Raw genomic sequence first — 17,747 nt, forward strand, 5'->3', positions numbered from 1 at the left:
ACGGACCTCCGTTACGGAAGATGAAGACCGAGGCCCTGAAGTATCAGAGGACCGCAACAGACGTGCAGCCAGTAACTTCATACAGCATTCCTTGAGCGCTTTCAGCTTAAGCCTCTGGCAGGAGCAGCAATCCTCAGAGTTGTGGTGTTCTCCCAAACACCACATACAAACGGAATGTCGGTCTGTAATCGACATTTGCTGAGTACAAGACTCACAATGCTTAAAACCTAACGACATGGTAAAAAAGGCACACTGTACCCAACCCACAAACACTGTTGAAGGAGGCCAGAAAAGCAGCTTGAGAAACCGCTTCTCCGCATTCATGTTGCGGAAAAGAAGAAACCGACATTGCAGAGTCATAAGGCGCTGTCCCCCCGCGCGCAGAGGGACTACTGAAAAATGCCCAGATCCAGTCTGATGCCTGGGGAGACTTCAAAAGTTAAGGATTCTGCAGCTAGATGTCTCTATCAGATTGACGGAAACACAACAGCAGCAAAACCTCTTCCAATAGTTGGTGGAAATATACTTAGATAGATCAGTACTTAAGATGGAAGATGAATTGGAGGGGACCAACTTACTTACAGGACATTTCAATATAAGACCCTTTCTGTCCATTCCAGTGTGATCAACATCATGCCTGTCTGTGAAACCTTAGTTTCTTAACGGCCACAGAAAGTTTGTGTTGGCTGAAATGCATAACATACCGAATCACCATAGGAGAGGAAACAGATACAGTGAGGCGGTTATTCACACGACGGAGGGGGGAAATCCCAAGGGGAGAACATGTTAGCTCCCAGATGCATGCCATTTGGATTTTAATAACGTTCAAGGGAATACTAGTTGCAGAAGACAATTTCAAAAAAGACCAATGTGGTTGCTTACAAGGAAGCTGCTTGAGTGAAAAAAAATAATCTTTTTAAAAAAAACACTTTGCTTGAAGTAAAAGAAAAAGTTCAAAAAAGATGTAAGTGACCAGTGAAGCGCCTGGAAAACAATCAAATCAACACAACAAGTGGAGGAATAATATTAGAAAAATTAAAAATTATATTAAAATATACTTAAAGGCTAAACATATTGTATGCAACAGTTGGATTTGCTGAGTGAACAGGGTTTCATTGGTTCGCTGCAATGTTACAGTTGTTTCTGAAAAGCACCTTAACGGCAACCGTTTCAAGTTTATTTACAGTTTCAGCTCTCACTCAAATCTATGGGTGAGAAGTATTAAAAATGCAGAAATATCAACAGACTAATAAAGTAAATACTATAACTAAGCATAACTATTCATGAAGATGCAAAGTGTACCACTAAGCTTCAGTTTTGGCTGCACACTTTTAAAATTGATGTCACCAATTTGAGAGCGCAGAAGTGTTCTGCTTAAGGACTGCCATGAAAGTTATTCAGCTTTAATCACACACACATCTGCAATAAACCTAAAATACAGGGCACAGACTGGAAAAAGCAATTACACCCATAGGTTTCTGAATACATTCAAATTCATGAAAGATAAAAGTGGTGGTTCTCTTACCTTCTCTGCAGTTGTTGTCCATATCTGAGCTGCGTTGGATTCTGGAGCCATTAGTAAGCTATGCAGCAAAGCTATCACTTCTGCTGCCATGCTGTTTGCCACATGACCACTTATAAATGGGCGCACTGGATCAGTTCTGTGTAAGGACAGAATATTAATAACCTGCTCAGCAAGAAGGAAAAGTAATGATGCCTTAACATGCCAAACGTTGCTTTCAGTTGAAAATTATAGTGTAATTCCATACATGTTGCAAAATGCACTCCCTACCTCAGTAAAACCAAATTAAAAAAGGATAATCTTGTCAGAAGAAAAATAAGTAAATCAAAATTTACACATTTAATATTTACTTCAGTACAGGAGAGCTCAGTGGGTAAGCTCCCAACTTATCACAATAAATAAATAGAGGTCTACGTCGGTGCTGAATAATAACTATTACTGAAGTACCTTGAGACAATCCAGTTTGTCTTGTGTGATATATAAACAGTTATTATCATTTTTATAATCTAAATTGTTTTAATATTAGTTCTTGCCATGTCTCCTCTACCAGGTAACTAAGTCAGTACTGAGGTATACTGTAACCTTTCAGAAACAGTGCATCTGTGAGAGTGGAGTTGAACACTGATTAAAAAAAGATGTAAACCTCAACAGAACAGTCAGTTTTATCCAGATCTTTGCTCCAGCTCACAGTCCACAATAGCAAAATTGCAAGCCACATGGCTTGCAGATCTAGATGGCTAAGAGCCAGGGAGTGAACACTAGCAGAGTACTCCGACACCGCAGGTGCCTTAGCACCTGCGGTGTCAGATTGTGTGAGATTTTGTCCTGGAGACAGCAGAGGGAGAGTTATGTGTTAGACAGGCACCTATAAGTATTTTAAGATTCAATAGGTTTTTATTGGTTATTAGTGTAACATCACAACGTGAACATATACAGCTTCAAAACTCCAGGTTTGCTGCTTCTTTAAGTTGCTGAAGATCATCCACTGCCTTGGATATGAAAATGGACCAGTATCCCCAGCACAAAAGCCCAATAAAGACTCCCGCAAGGACAGTAAAGACTCCCGCAAGAACAACTACCCAAAAGTTCCTTATCTTCAGGCAGAATCACAGAGTGTGCGTTAGGGTACCACTTTCACCATACTCTATGCCATCTCTGAAAATCACATTTGACCAAGTTGAGCAGTGGTGGGTAGTTAGCAGTAAAGCAGTCCCTTCTGTGAGTGGAAATATTTGTCCCTACATACCTGATCGAAACAGCGGCCCATCTAAATGTCATCTCACTACACAGGCTGCGAAATAATATGGGGATGAGTTAAGGGCCTCAAATTTTGTTAGACTTATGTTGTACCCAAAGAAGACCTTACAGAAGTGATCTTGGATCATCCAGCGGTGTAGTGAGGAAGGTGGTTGGCTCAAAGATCGAGATATCAGCAAAATTGTTAGGTTTAATTTATTCTGCACCTAGTCACATATTCCAGTATCCCACAATTGATCCCTAACTTTTGTGCAACTGGTTCACGGTATAGGGCAAAGAGTAAGGGAGATTGCCTCACTACCCCCTCAATTACATCAGAGTCTTTGGCATTTATGCAGGACCTTTCATTGGCACTGCACTACCTGCAAAGAGCATTTTCAGAAAGACTGGCCAAAAGCCAGTCTCTCACTGTTTTCCTAAAATAACATTAGGCTACCCTATTCAAATCTTTTCGGCACCCAGGAAAAAGTACTCTGTTTCTCTTTTGATCCTAAGAGTTGCATTATTCAAATAGTCACTTTCATTGTGTTGCCACTGACTCAACAGCACTCTATAACCCAGATCAGTATTGATTTAACTGTGGTAGCACTGCACTCAATCTATTTGCCAGGGTCTTAGCATAACTTTTCATGTTATTAGTGACAAGTGAAATAGGTCTGACTCTGTATGCCCTTAACAAGTTGAAGGGTCTTACCAGCAAATCAAACATTCCACACCACAACGCTTTATAAAACTGTTGTGCATATCTGTCCGGACATGTGCGTTTTGAGTATATGCCTTAGTCAAATCATTCTCTGTAGTCTTTTGTAAGCGTGTCTAAGTTAGGTATTCTACTATCTGGTCGGGCCAAGGAGCTCAGCTTTATAGAGTTGCTGATAGCATTGGTGGAACCAGTCTGTGATCTCCACGTTAATCACTATTTGAATTTCTCGCTCATCCAGTATTAGACTGTTAATATGATGCTGTACCAAGTTCAACCCTCAGCATAGATGGCAACAACCTTCAGGCTGTGTAGCTCTTTTTACAGAATCAATGCCAAAGCTTAACCAAGGAGTAAACCAATGTATTTACATCAAGTAGACTAAGTTGGCATTGTAGGCTTCGTACCTTGCACCATAGTCCTTGCAACTCGATTTTTGTGTGCATGTCTTCTGCCACCTTCAGGTCTCCCACGACTGTAGCCCACGTAGCGCCCTAATAGACTTGAGTCGGCTACTTTCTGCTATGATACACCCTTTAACTACTGCTTTCAATCCATCCAAGGTTCTACCTATGTCAGTGTCAACCATATTATTGGATTTTAGACAGTCCATAACTGAGTTGCCAAGAAAGATGTAATTCAGGCTCGAAGACTGAATCCCCCATTTTAACCAGCTTGTTACTGGGGCATGGTCTGACAAAGCGATGATCCCAAGTTCTACCGTTTCAGTCATATGTTAGAAAGTGTGGCTGAGTAACACCTTGTCTATTCTTGCATAATATTTGCGAGCAGAAGAATAATACAAGTAGTCTATTTGGGTAGGATAGTAAGCTCATCCTATGTCTATGAGGCCTACCTCCTTCAGCCATTTTGACACTTCTTCTGGACAGCATTTATTGTGCATTCATATTTCCGACACGGATTGTCTCTATTTCCGGTCTGCAGGCAAGTACCAGTCACCCCCTATTATCAGTTGTTCTACAGCACATGACAGAAGATGATTGTGGAAATGTTCATCTCAGAAAGTGCTTGTGTTCAGAGTTGGGTGTGTAAACTTAGGCTATATATACTATCCTGCCCCTTAGGTATCCATTCAGTAAAAGCCAGCAACCTTCCTTATCCAGGTACGTTGTTTCCAGCCGGAACCCTAAACGGGGCAAAGAGGATTCCTCACCACCACCATCATAATCTTAGAGGAAGCAAAACAGTGCAAAGGCAACAAGCTTGAAAGTAGTCTCTAAGTGCCTTTTCTCAGAAGAGGCACCACTTTAGGTAAGACATGTCTCTCTTTTGTTGTTTAAGAATGCGTAAGGCCATTAAGTGTTCAGCTGGGACATTTAATCCTTAAAAGTTAAATGAAATAACCGACAAGCTACTAGCCACTGGTGTTACAATGTGTCCGCGGTGGTATTTGCGACCCCAGTCCCTGGGTCAGTTGGTACCCCATCCCAACATTAACCTTTTGTAAGCAGCAGCTCTTTATGCAACTCCCCTCCATCCCAAACATTTCCAGTGAAAAAGCTCAAAGAAAAGAAATAACAATAAGCAAACCATTCCCTTTTCCGGATTATCCAGGGACAAAACAGTTGGTATAAATAGACGACCCCACAGTCTCTTTCCAGATGAAAGCGGCCCCAGACCCTACCAGCTCACTGCTAAATTGAGTCCTGTCAAATAGGGGCCATCTTCTCTGTCTCCATCTTCTGCCAGGGTGTCCTATTGTCTCGAACATACTTTGCTGGGTAAGCTCAACCACCCTGGACAACCAAACAGCTGCCCTCTATTCCGAATGAGCTGCCTCTGAAGAAGGTCTGGCACTCCTTTTCCTTAAAGCTTTCGCTTGTCTTCCTTGGTGTGCTGTCTGCACCCCTGGTTTTCTGCTCATCTGTCTCAGACATATCATCAGCCATAATTATTACTTTGGATTCTCCAGGGGATTTCCTCTGGTATTGCTGTCCACATCAAGGTGATTGCTGTGGTCACATCTCATCTGCGCAGGTTAGGGGTGTCAGTCTTCCCCTACCTCAACGGCTGGCTGTTGAAGGCGTCCTCACCGCAGGCTTTTGTCTCCCACCTTCAGACTACGGCAGACCTCCTGTATTTGCTGGGATTCTCTACAAACGTGCTGAAATCACACCTGACTCTTTCTCACACACTCCCTTTCATCTGAGCAGTTCTGGATACAGTGCAGTTTCGGGCCTATCCTCCCGAGCAGCGAGTTCAAGATTCTCCTGAGGTGGCTGCTTCATTGGAGGACAGAAGCTGATGCCCAGGAGTTTTGGGTACCATACTCTCCTGGTCTAATCCTGTGCCACTAGGATGACTTGGGCCTAATCATTTCTGATCTTCAGAAATCATATCAGGAAAGCCGGCAGCAGCAGGAAGGCATGCATGAGTCGCAGAGCTCCACTCTAGACAAAACGCATCTCTGAGCAAGACTTGGAAACTTCAATGCACAAAATTGCTGGCATACGCGTTCTCAGTGGTGGCAAAAATATTGAGCTATGGGTCTCCTTATTGATGGAAGATGGCCTGTGCCGCCACCGGGTGCAATTGCAATTTATAATCTTCTAAGCATCAGAGGAAGAGTTTGTCCGCCTGTGCATTTCGAGATCTCATCAGGGGGCTCACCACCAGAGAAATTACCCAGTGGTTAAGCCACTTACAGAGGTGTAGAGCCTCCTCCACATGGTCCAAGACTCCACTACACCCTACTTGTCAAAGTACCACATGCTGGTATTGTTGTCTATGAGCACCCGCACCAGCCTTCCTCCAATGGGTAGGCAGAAAGGCCTTCAGCGCCAAGCGAATCGCCCTCAACTATAACAAACTGATGTGGGGTTGAGTCTGTCGGAGACCGGAGGCATCTGATCGCCACCTCTCCCAGATGGCCTTACCAAATCTGTGTGGGCTAAGAAGAGGGGTCAGCCACTGACTCAAATGAAGTCCCACTGCACTACTGCAGATAGATTGCAGTCTCCTCTTGAAATCTGGATTCAGCTGAACAGATTCCCCTGGTACTGCACTCTGGGGGATAGGAATGAAACCATACTGTGTTCAGAATAGCTGTGATGAATGGGAGAGTATGAGTGAGGTGTGACTTTGGCAGGTTGATAGTGAACGCCAATGATTTTAGGAGGTTGGCAATAGACTGGAGGTGGTTGGGGAATGCCTGGGGCAAGCCCGCCTTCAACAGCCAGTAGGAGAAGACAGATACCCTCAACCTCAGAAGGTGTGCTGAGACCACCACCATCACTTTCATGAACACCTGAGTTGCACAGGTGAGGCCAAAAGGAAGCACTGTGAACTGAAAATGCTCCTGGCCCACTGTAAACTGCAGGTAGTGCCTGTAGGACAGGGTTATGGAAATAAGCATTCTGCGGGTCCAACATCACAATCCAGTCTTCAGGAAATAGGGACGACAGGACCTGGGATTGCCTGAGCATCTTGAATTTGTCCTTCCGAGGAAGGAAGGCGCTGAGAGGACGAACATCTAACATAGGATGAAGGCCTCCTTCCTTTGGCACAAAGAAGTAGCAAGAGTAATACCTTTCTACTTCCATTGCTGGAACCCTCCCTATGGCCCCTTTGGCCAAATGGGCCTGCAAGATGGATAGATTGTCCTCTGTCAGGCGCCCTGATGTTGGTGACTGGTGCTGCGGGTGGAAAGGAAATGGGAGGGTGTAGCCTCGAAGTACAATTTTCAGAACCCACTTGTCTGAAGAGATGGCTTAATATTGGATCCTGACTAAGACAGGATGGCAGTGTGCTAGCAAGGACACACTAAAGTAGTTTGGCAGCTGCAGATAGAGGAAGGGCTGAGAAAAGGGCTGCACGTTGTCCCTGCTGTTCTGGGAGTTGTCTTTGTGAACTGCGGTCTCAGCCATGAAAGGGCTTAAAGGCTTGCTGTGCTGGAGCATGAGTCATGCTTTGGCTTAACTGTAAACCCCTACCATAACCACGGAGGGACAACATTGTTGGAACTATCTGGTGATACTAGAAAGGCCCAAGGGATGTGCTGTGGCCCTGTTTTTTATAAAACGTTCCATGGCAGAAAACGCTTTGTCACCAAAAAGGTGAGAGCAATCAAATGGCATCTCTATTAGGGATCCTTGACATCCCCAGAGAAGTCCGTAGCCCTCATCAAATTGTGGTGCTGAAGCACCATGCTTGTAGCCATTGCCCCATCTAAGCAGTCAGCCGTGTTGAAGCCAGAGCAGATCACACATTTTGCTCTTGTGGCTCTCCTGGATAGCTCGGGTTATGGATGCCCAAAAGTCGCCTGGAACTGCTGGTAAAGCTTGGGATACTGTGTCCCATAGGGCATGGGGGTAGCAGTCTAGAAGACAGCTGGCATTTACTTAGCGCACAGCAAGGTTCTTAGAGGAAAAATTATGCTTGCCAAATGCTTCTATTCTGTTTGACTCACTATCAGTTGGAGTGGTATGTAGGGAGTTGGTATTAACTTTACTCATCAACGCCTTCACTAGCAAATTTTCTGGTGTAGGATTTTGTTTATGAAATGCTTTATTCTTTTTTGCTAGAAAATGACATTGAGCTGCCTGCCTATTAACTGGTGGTCCTGAACGTCTTTTTTCCTGAGTGCCCAAAAGGTTAATCTGTGATGGCCTAATTTAATGGCAATAAACGTTCTGTAGGGGGCTTGACCAGGCTGGAGTACCTCTCTGTGAAGAACATCAGTCTTCATCTCCATAGTTGGAAATTGTAGTTCTAATACTTCTGCTGCCATTTGCACAATCACGGCAAAGAAGGCACTTTCCTCAGTTGCAGGACCATGAGGAGATAGAATGCTAGTATAATGCTAGTATCTAGAGAAGTATCCAGGCCACCAGCATCTTGGAGCTCTTCATACCAGTTTACAGTTTGCCTATTCATAATTATCCCCTTCATAAAAATTGTCATTGTCAAAGTCATTGTTGAAAAGATTGTGCAAAGTTGGGGCCCTCCCACATGGAATGGGAAAAGTGTCAAAGGATTGCCTGCTGGCTGCGTTTTTGTGGAAGCTGGGCATCGCCTTGGTCGAAGTCATGGTGGATTCTGTTCAGAGTCAGACTGTACAATAGGCTGCAAATCCTCCTATGGTGTAAGCACCGGTGAAGATGCAAATGGAACTGGAGTGAAAGCATGTAGTATCACAACTTTTGCGTGTTGGGGTTCCCAAGAGAGCCTTCTTACGGAGACGCCCTCTGCCTACATTGGAGCTTGAGACTCCTACCTTTCCTGACCTGAGTACTCAAGAAGAATAAGAGAGTCCAGGCCCAAGTCATCCTACTGGATCCGGCCTGGAGGAGGAGAGTGTGGTACCAGGAACTTCTGGCTATGAGCATCTGTCGTCCAATCTGACTGCCTCTTCAGGAGGAATATGTGACGTTACAACGCGATCAAAATGATCGCCGAACGTTACATCGCAGTTTTTACAACACAAGTCGTTCCAACGAATTGCGCTGGAGGGCGCTGGACTTAGAAATAGTATGATTTACTATTCCAACACCAGTCTACGTACAGTAGGGAAGGTGTTGGAATAGTAAATCATACTATTCCTTAGGTTAGAGCGCCATCCAGTGCAATTTGTTGTAACGACTTGCATTGTAATACCCGCGATGTAAAGGCATTGCGATGCAATGCCCGCGTGGTAATGGATGTTTCCCCTTCAGGAGCATCTCTTGTCGCAGCAGCAGCTCAAGGTCCTACACCTGAGTCTGCGCAATGCACACATCCATGCTTGAAGATTGAGTGGCAGCAGCTGAAGACATACAATCTCCCTCTTGAAGTGGTTGATGTAATCCTAGCAGCTAGATGTCGTCCTACTAAAACTGTCTATCAAGTTTTCCTTTCTGATGTTCTCTTGTTTTATTGATCATTGGCCAAGCAAAGCCTTGCTTTGGCCACAGTTAGAGGTTACTGATTAGCCATTTCAGTCTTTCTACATTTACCAGGTCAACCGTCTCTCTTCAAATCCCTTGAAGGGGTTGTCACACGTTTCCACCTATTCCATTTTTAATGCTACAATGAGTTCTGAACCTGGTCTTGACTTGCCTCATGAGATTGCCTTTCAAGCCTATATATGGTTATTTGCGATTTCTTAATCTTAAAACGGTCGTCCTCCTCACCATTACATCAGCAAGGTGAGTAAGTGAACTTCATTCTTCATAAGCAATGCCTCCTTATGTCTCCTTCTTTCAGGACAATTTGATATTTCGTACAAAGGTAGCATTCCTTGCCAAGGTAGTTGCGCCCTTTGATGAGGGGCAGTCCATTACTTTGTCTTCTTTCTATACACCACCACCTCCTTCCAAGGAGATAAAATGGTTAAATTGCCTGGATCCCAAAAGGGTCATTATATTGGGAGGACCAGAGGATTCTGACAGGATAAACTTTTCATCAGGTTCTCTGAGACTGAAATAGGCAAAGTAGTACAGAATAGGTTCATCTCTAGATAAATTGTCTTGTGAATCAAGATCTGTTTTGGGATGGTCAGAAAACAGCCCCCTGAGTGCTTTTGTGCTGTCCAATTTGGAAACACCAGCATTCTATTGCATTTAGACTGCTCCTTGGTCCCTCACGGAATTAGTAATTCATCATGTATTCACAGGAGTACCTTAGGTTATTGGGTTAAAAGATCAAATCAAATGACGTTATTCATACAGCTCCCAGCGTTCCCAAGTCTAATGTTGGTCGAAGTATATAACAGGTTAGTCCCACGTCCAGAAAGTAGTCATCCAACGATGACTACTTTCTGGACGTGGGAATTACTAATTCCATGAGGGACCAAGAAGCAGTCTAAGTGCAATAGAATTCTGGTGTCTCCAAATTGGACTTGGTGATGGAATATTATTGAACATTGAAACGTCCCATAAAGATTGCATTGCCTCTCATCTTTTTGTTGAAATTGTATTTAATTTATGGCCATGTGGCAGCTGATTATTTGAAGTGGGCAATACACAAGTTGCGACACATGAGTGACTATGCTGGGTGGTGCAGTTTTTTGAGCCTTGCTGCCTTTTTCTGCCCTCAATATTTGGCAGAAACATGTAGGTTAAACCTTATATAAACCTCACCACAACAGATGATTTAAACAATATTGGCTGATTTAGCAAATGCAAAAAAGCAGAAAGGACTCACAAATAACATGTAATATTGTCAACAGCAAGTCCTTGCTGGGCCAAAGACAGAACAAACAATGAAGCATCCAGAAGTTTCACCCTCAATGGGTCTCTGTTGCAGGCTCCATAACAAGCCACACATTTCTCCCAGCTCCAGGCGTAAATAGGTTTTGTAGAAGGATGCCGTGTAGCAAGGATAACACTCACAACTTCAAGAGGTAGATCAAGCATAGTCAACTGCCACCACTTAAACCACACGTAAAAAGATATAGACTTGGCAGGTTTGGATGCAAAACCCTGCCCTGCTGTTGCGACATAAAACCCTCCTGAAACAGTAGCCTGATCAGACGACAGATGCTAATGCCCAGAAATTCTGGGTACCACACTCTCCTGGCTCAATCTAGAGCCGTCTTAATGACTTGGGTCCGGTCATTCCTTATTTTCCTCATAACTCGGGGCGGGGGAAGCAAGTCCAAAAGAGGTACATAAATCCCTATGCTCAACTGTAGCCTGAATGCATCTCCAATAGAGAGTACTCCAGAGTACTCCAACACGCACAAGTTTTGACACTACGTGTTCTCGTCAGAGGTGAAAAGATCTTGCCAGGGCTCAGAACTGCACTGGGTCCAGAACAGCACCTGAAGGAAGCCTCTGTGAAGGCTCTTTGATTGAGAACCCCAAAGAAAACAGGACTGTGGTCGTCTGGTTGGTCTACAACTGACTGAGGTGAGTTTGAATTGAACAGCCAGTTGTCAAGGGACGGAAAAACTGGTATCCCCAAACTCCGAAGATGTGCAGCAATGACCGTCATCACATTCGTGCACGCCTGAGGGGCACCCGTCCTCTCAAAGCCGCTCTAACGTGGAAGATGTTGAGGGGGGTCGGAAAGGCACAGGCCTGCTTGACAAACTAGGCGACCCATCTGCAAGATCTGTTGGCCTGCCACCCTGGGAAATTAATGTCTGATCCTGCATCCTAAAGCTTTATGGTGTGCCTCTAAGGGAAAACTACAGCGGCTTACAGGCTAATGGTTCAGGGGAGTGGGAATGAATGGAAAAGTATCCCTACTGACGTGCATAATGTCTGCTCAATCACGTTCTCCATCTGCAAAAAGACAGAGGTGACTGCTGTGGGGTGACCTGGCAGTGCCTATATGCCAGCCATCTGGAATAGCCTTCAAAGAGTTGGGGCAGCTAAGGAACTTGCCAGGCAGGGTTTCAAAGGACCAAGCAATATACTGCAGATCTGCTTTCTTTAAAGAGTTTGAGGGCAACATCAGCCTTTTCATTAAAGAGGCAGGACCCATCAAAAGTACTATCCATAACAGATGTCTATAGGTCTCTAAAAAGCCAATGGATTGCATCCATGTGTGGTTGCAGAGCATGACACTAGTGCCCACTGCACACCCCAAGCAGTCAGTAGTAGCCAGGCAGCACTAAGGAGCTGTTTTGCTGCATCCTGACCATCCTGAATGGTATGAGCCAAAGAGGCAAGAAACTCCTCCAGGGCTGCTGGCCATGTCCCAGAGGGCATGCAAATAATAGCTCAACAGGCAAACCACATTGACTGACCTCAATACCAAGCTGACAGAAAAGAGCAGCTGCTTATCGAACGCCTAGATCCTTTTAGACTCCCTGTCTTGAGTGGTTTTGGGAAATGAATTAGAAGGAGTAGTATCTTTTCTGTAACTCCAGTTCTGTAGTAGGGGTATCTCTGTTATAGTCATAATCTAGTGAATAGTCCCGCCCATGTGCGTGGACCCCGGAGCAATAAAAAATAATCTCTAAAAGGTGACAAATCATGCAGACCTGCATACACCTTTAAGAGAGAATTTAATTTAAAGACAGATAATGCAGCCTATACCCACAGGCTACACTGTCCAGCACTTCAACTAGAATTCCACCAACATCCACACACAGCACTGCCTGTCTAGTTTTTCTCCACAAAGGAAAAAACCCTGCCTCTACCAGCAAAAGCCTCTGGAATGATAGAGAGGAAGGAGTGGACAGACAAGCCCCATAGGCTGCCATTATGTGGCTTAGAACAGGATACTGTGCCTTTAAGAAAACTTTCCAGATTTCCAGAACTTTCCCCAGTATCCCAGAATGCCCAGCAGGTCCCATTTACTTTCAGTTCTTTTTGAAGGCGTAGCACGCCAGACCTGTAGCATTCTTCATATGAATAAATATCTCTCCACCGGGGAGGAGGGCGGGCGCTTATGACTATAACAGAGATACCCCTACTACAGAACTGGAGTTACAGAAAAGAAACTACTCCTTCTGTAGTAGGGGATCTCTGTGTATAGTCATAATCTAGTGAATAGAATGGCAAGCCCATCCAGACACAACAGCAGCGGTGGAGAACAAACAAGACAAACCCACTACTGTGCGAACAAATTTCGCAGCGAAGCCTGCCCAACCTGAGCATCTGCCCTGGCATCCGAGTCCAGACAGTAATGCGCAGCAAAGGTATGGACCGACTTCCAAGTGGCCGCCTTGCAGATTTCCGCAATCGGAACATTACGCAGCAAAGCCGTCGTGGCAGCTTTGCCCCTGGTGGAATGAGCCTTAGGTTTACCCCCTAAGGTCTTATTAGCCTTTTGATAACACAATTGTATGCAGGACACAATCCACCGAGAAATGGATTGCTTAGAGGTCGCAAGACCAGTCCTGACTGAGCCATAATTAACAAACAATTGATGAGACCTACGAATATCCTTGGTCTTATCCAGATAAAATTTCAGCACCCTCCGAACATCCAGGGAATGGAGAGACCTTTCCGCTGGGGATTCTGAAAGAACGTAGGTAAAGTTATAGTCTGGTTAACATGAAAGTCAGAGATAACCTTAGGAAGAAATTTAGGGTGAGTACGCATCACAACCTTAGCAGCATGAAATACAGTATAAGGTTCTTGACAACATAATGCCTGAAGTTCACTCACCCTGCGGGCCGATGTAATGGCCACTAGGAACGCCGCCTTCCAGGATAGGTGCTGCAACGAAGCCTTGTGGATGGGTTCAAAAGGCTCCTTCATCAGCCTGGACAGCACCACATTCAAGTCCCAGGAAGGCGAGGGAAGTCTGACGGGAGGAAACACTTTCTTCAAGCCTTCCAAAAAATCCTTGACCACAGGGATCTGAAAGAAGGAAGTCTGTGAAGGGCATTTCCTGTAAGCAGTCAAAGCAGCCAGATGAACCTTAATGGAATGGAAATTAAGGCCAGACTGCGCCAGATGTAAAAGGTACGGAAGGATGACATCTTCCTTACATGTCGTCGGATCAAAGTTCTTGGACTTACACCAGATACAGAACCTCTTCCACTTGTAAGCATAGGATGTCCTAGTGGAAGGTCGTTTAGACTCCTTCAGTATGTCCATACAATCGTTTGGTAGATTCAGATGGCCATATTGCACTATTTCAGGAGCCATGCCGCCAAACTCAAAGACGAGAGGTTGGGGTGCACCATCCGCCCCCCGAACTTCGTGAGAAGGTCCGGCCTGCACGGCAACCGCATGTGAGGAAGGAGAGACCGGTGAAGTAGGTCCGTGAACCACCACTGCCTGGGCCACTCCGGGGCGATCAGGATCATCCGCGCCCTGGACTGGGACAGCTTGATGAGCACTGCCGGAATCAGGGGAATGGGTGGAAAAGCGTACAGAAAGCTGTTCGACCAATCGATCCATAGCGCATTCCCCCGCGTCCCCCGCTGGTAGTACCTGGATGCGAAGTCTCGGCATTTGCTGTTTTCGGCGGTGGCGAACAGATCTACGTCTGGAGTCCCCCACCTTGCGAAGACTTCTCCTAGTACTTCGTCGTTTATGACCCATTCGTGGTTTTCCTGAATCAGCCTGCTCAAGGCGTCCGCCTGAGCATTCTGCACCCCTGGTAGATGCGTGGCCGTAATCGTCAGTCCTCTGGCCAGCAGCCAGCGCCAGATCGCCTGCGCCTCCTGCGACAGAGTGCGCGATCTCGACCCCCCCTGCTTGTTGAGGTAATACATCGTAGTTGTATTGTCCGTCTGTATCAGCAGCGAGTTGGTCTGGAAGGACGGAAGGAAGGCCTTCAGTGCCAGGAAGACAGATCTGAGTTCCAGGAAATTGATGTGGTACGTCGATTCCAAGGCAGACCACTTTCCTTGAATCTGCAAGTCCCCGGAATGCGCTCCCCAGCCCTGGAGAGACGCATCCGTCACGACACTCGTCGTGGGAATGTCCTTGTGGAAGGGGAACCCCTTGAGGAGGTTTTCCGCCGAACACCACCACTTTAGAGACTGAAGAGCATGCAGCGACAGTCGTATCTTGACGGCGACCTGTGCCTCGATGGCGACCTGTGCCTCGACGGCGACCTGTGCCTCGACGGCGACCTGTGCCTCGACGGCGTTCTTCGCCTCGACGGCGACCTCGAGCGTCTCGACGTCGATCTCCTTCTCCTCTTCATCGACGGCGAACGGCGATCCTTCGACGGCGAATGCCGACGCCGGGTCCGGTCTCGACGACGACCGCTGGACGGGGCCGAAGACGACGTCGTCGCCGACGACGCCGATGTAGTCGACGGCGGCCTATTCAGGTCCCTCGACGGCGATCGTCGATGCCGCTTCTCCCCAGAGCCCTGGGGAGACGGCGAACAGACGGTGGTCATCCTCCTCGACGTCGCCCTCGACGTTGACGGGGAGTGGGAGCGCTTACTGGTCTTCCTGCCCCTGGGGAGCCCCCCAGGGGCCTCAGTATGGGCCAAATCAGCCCCTCCAGACCCACCTGGTGCCTTCAGTCTTCTCTCCTCCAGAACTTGAAGCCTGATTTTCAGTCTGTCCCTCAGGGTCCTGGCTGAGAACGAGTGGCAGATGGTACAGCTTTCAGGCACGTGGGACTGGGGAAGGCAACCTATGCACACCTTGTGTGGATCAGTTTTAGCCTTCTTTCGACCACATTCTGGGCACTTGTCGAACAAGCCAGGCATGTTGACAGTACCAGCTACTAAGCACAAGAAAAAGTGACAAAAATTGCCAAAATCTCAAATAAACCCTTGAAAAGGGGAGAGCTCAATGCTCCAGGGTCCTGCTAGCAGGAGCCGGAAAAAAGAACTGAAAGTAAATGGGACCTGCTGGGCATTCTGGGATACTGGGGAAAGTTCCGGAAATCTGGAAAGTTTTCTTAAAGGCACAGTATCCTGTTCTAAGCCACATAATGGCAGCCTATGGGGCTTGTCTGTCCACTCCTTCCTCTCTATCATTCCAGAGGCTTTTGCTGGTAGAGGCAGGGTTTTTTCCTTTGTGGAGAAAAACTAGACAGGCAGTGCTGTTTGTGGATGTTGGTGGAATTCTAGTTGAAGTGCTGGACAGTGTAGCCTGTGGGTATAGGCTGCATTATCTGTCTTTAAATTAAATTCTCTCTTAAAGGTGTATGCAGGTCTGCATGATTTGTCACCTTTTAGAGATTATTTTGTATTGCTCCGGGGTCCACGCACATGGGCGGGACTATTCACTAGATTATGACTATACACAGAGATCCCCTACTACAGAATGTACTTTGATGGAGGAAGCTTGGGTAACCAAACTCTCAAACGTTGGAAGAAGTGTAAGAAAGTATAGGCCACCTAGTACTGATCAGTGGCACCTGGCCAGCTGCCTGTTCGCTGGCAGGCAAGACCAAGGTTTCACCTAAGTGCCCATAAGGGTATCAGCTAGGGCTTCATCAAACGAAAGTAAGTACTCAGATGAGCTGGCCCAGGATGTAAAATCTCAGTAAGGACATTTGTTTTGAGTTCAACTGAAGGCAGTTGTAGGTCCAAGGCCTCAGCTGCAGGTCTAATCACAATGGCAAATGATGCACTCTCCTCCATCGGGGGTCCAAAGGGTGAACCTAACACTGTGTCAGGTAAAGTATTCAGCGCACTGACCTCCTGCAAGTCCATGTAGGGGTCATTAACATCATTGTGCAATTATAAATCATTCTCATCATTATCATGTTGATCGGAATCCAAACCAAAAAGGATGAGAAGACTATAAGAAAATCCATGTCAAAGATGACGATTTTATCTGAACAAGAGTGTATGGGGACGGGTGAACCGGACTGGAGTCAAGGCACGACCTCTGTTGGGGATGCAGTGGATTTGACTCGAGTACGGACACTTGAGATAGCAAAGGCTCAACCTCAAGCGCAGGCGATGTCAGGATTGGTGCCAGTGGAGAAGGCACAGATTTCAGAGCTGGAATGAAAGTTCGCACTGGAGTCACTGCAGAACCGGAGGCCAGTTCTAGGGGCAAAGACGGCGCTGAGGAAGGATCTACAGGTGATAACTAGAATGAAGGCCCATGTGGATTCTTGAGGTCCAAAGGCATTTAAGAGGGAGCCAGAACAGTGTGAGAAATATGTAGCAACAGTCCCCTAAAGGCCTTGATCAGCTTCTGCACCGCCAATGGACCAGGAAATTCAGGGCACTACGGGACCAGTTGTGGAATCAGCTCCATGACCAGGAGTGAGATTGATTGGGAGCTGAACGCCCTCCTGAGCTGTCTTTGGGCAGAGAGGGCGAGATGGCAGAGTTTCAAGGCACTGACTTATACTTATGATTCAACTGAGAATTGGACTTCGAGTTACCAGAAGACTTTGACTGTGAAGGGAACCGGTTGCTAGAGTGGCCTTGAGAGCTGGAATGAGTCCATGTTCATAACTTTAGATTGAGAGTGAGACTTACACTAGGTCCATAACTTGTCTTGGTATTTGGTGACATACAACTTTGCTTCATGGTTGCTGATTGCCTTTGAGTGTATTGGGGCACATTCTTGACAAGTCTTGGAGTTGTACCCTGAGACCAATCACCAGAGGCACACCTCACATGGGTAGGTCACCAACATCTGTTTTTGACATTCAAAGCATGACTTGCACACTGCAGTCATTCTCTTGCACACTGGAAAAGATTTTGGAAAGAATTTATCAATGGAAAAAGAAGCGGAGCTCCAGATCGGAGTTCTAAGACGCAGAAAGAAAGAGACTAATGTCAGCATGCAGGGGTGGTGCATACATGCAGCTCTGCTCCTTCACTTAAATGGCGATAAAAAGTTAACACAGAGTCATAAGACGCCACCCAGCGGTACGGAAACAGTATTGTGAAAATCTATGGAACCCATCTGGTTCCTTGGGAATATTC

The 17,747-nt window shown here is 46.2% G+C and overlaps 1 protein-coding gene across 2 annotated transcripts in view; it reads right to left on the reverse strand.

Moving 5' to 3' along the window:
- The window catches only part of HECTD4 (HECT domain E3 ubiquitin protein ligase 4), a 2,430,065-nt gene that overhangs the window by 1,618,312 nt on the left and 794,006 nt on the right, over positions 1-17,747 (reverse strand). For both annotated transcript variants that reach the window (XM_085634374.1, XM_085634373.1), the window contains exon 42: positions 1,526-1,661. In XM_085634374.1, the coding sequence (XP_085490500.1) occupies positions 1,526-1,661 (136 nt within the window). The remainder of the gene's footprint in view (positions 1-1,525; positions 1,662-17,747) is intronic.

This window comes from Triturus cristatus, chromosome 11, assembly GCF_964204655.1.
Source record: "Triturus cristatus chromosome 11, aTriCri1.1, whole genome shotgun sequence".
Classification (NCBI taxonomy): domain Eukaryota; kingdom Metazoa; phylum Chordata; class Amphibia; order Caudata; family Salamandridae; genus Triturus; species Triturus cristatus.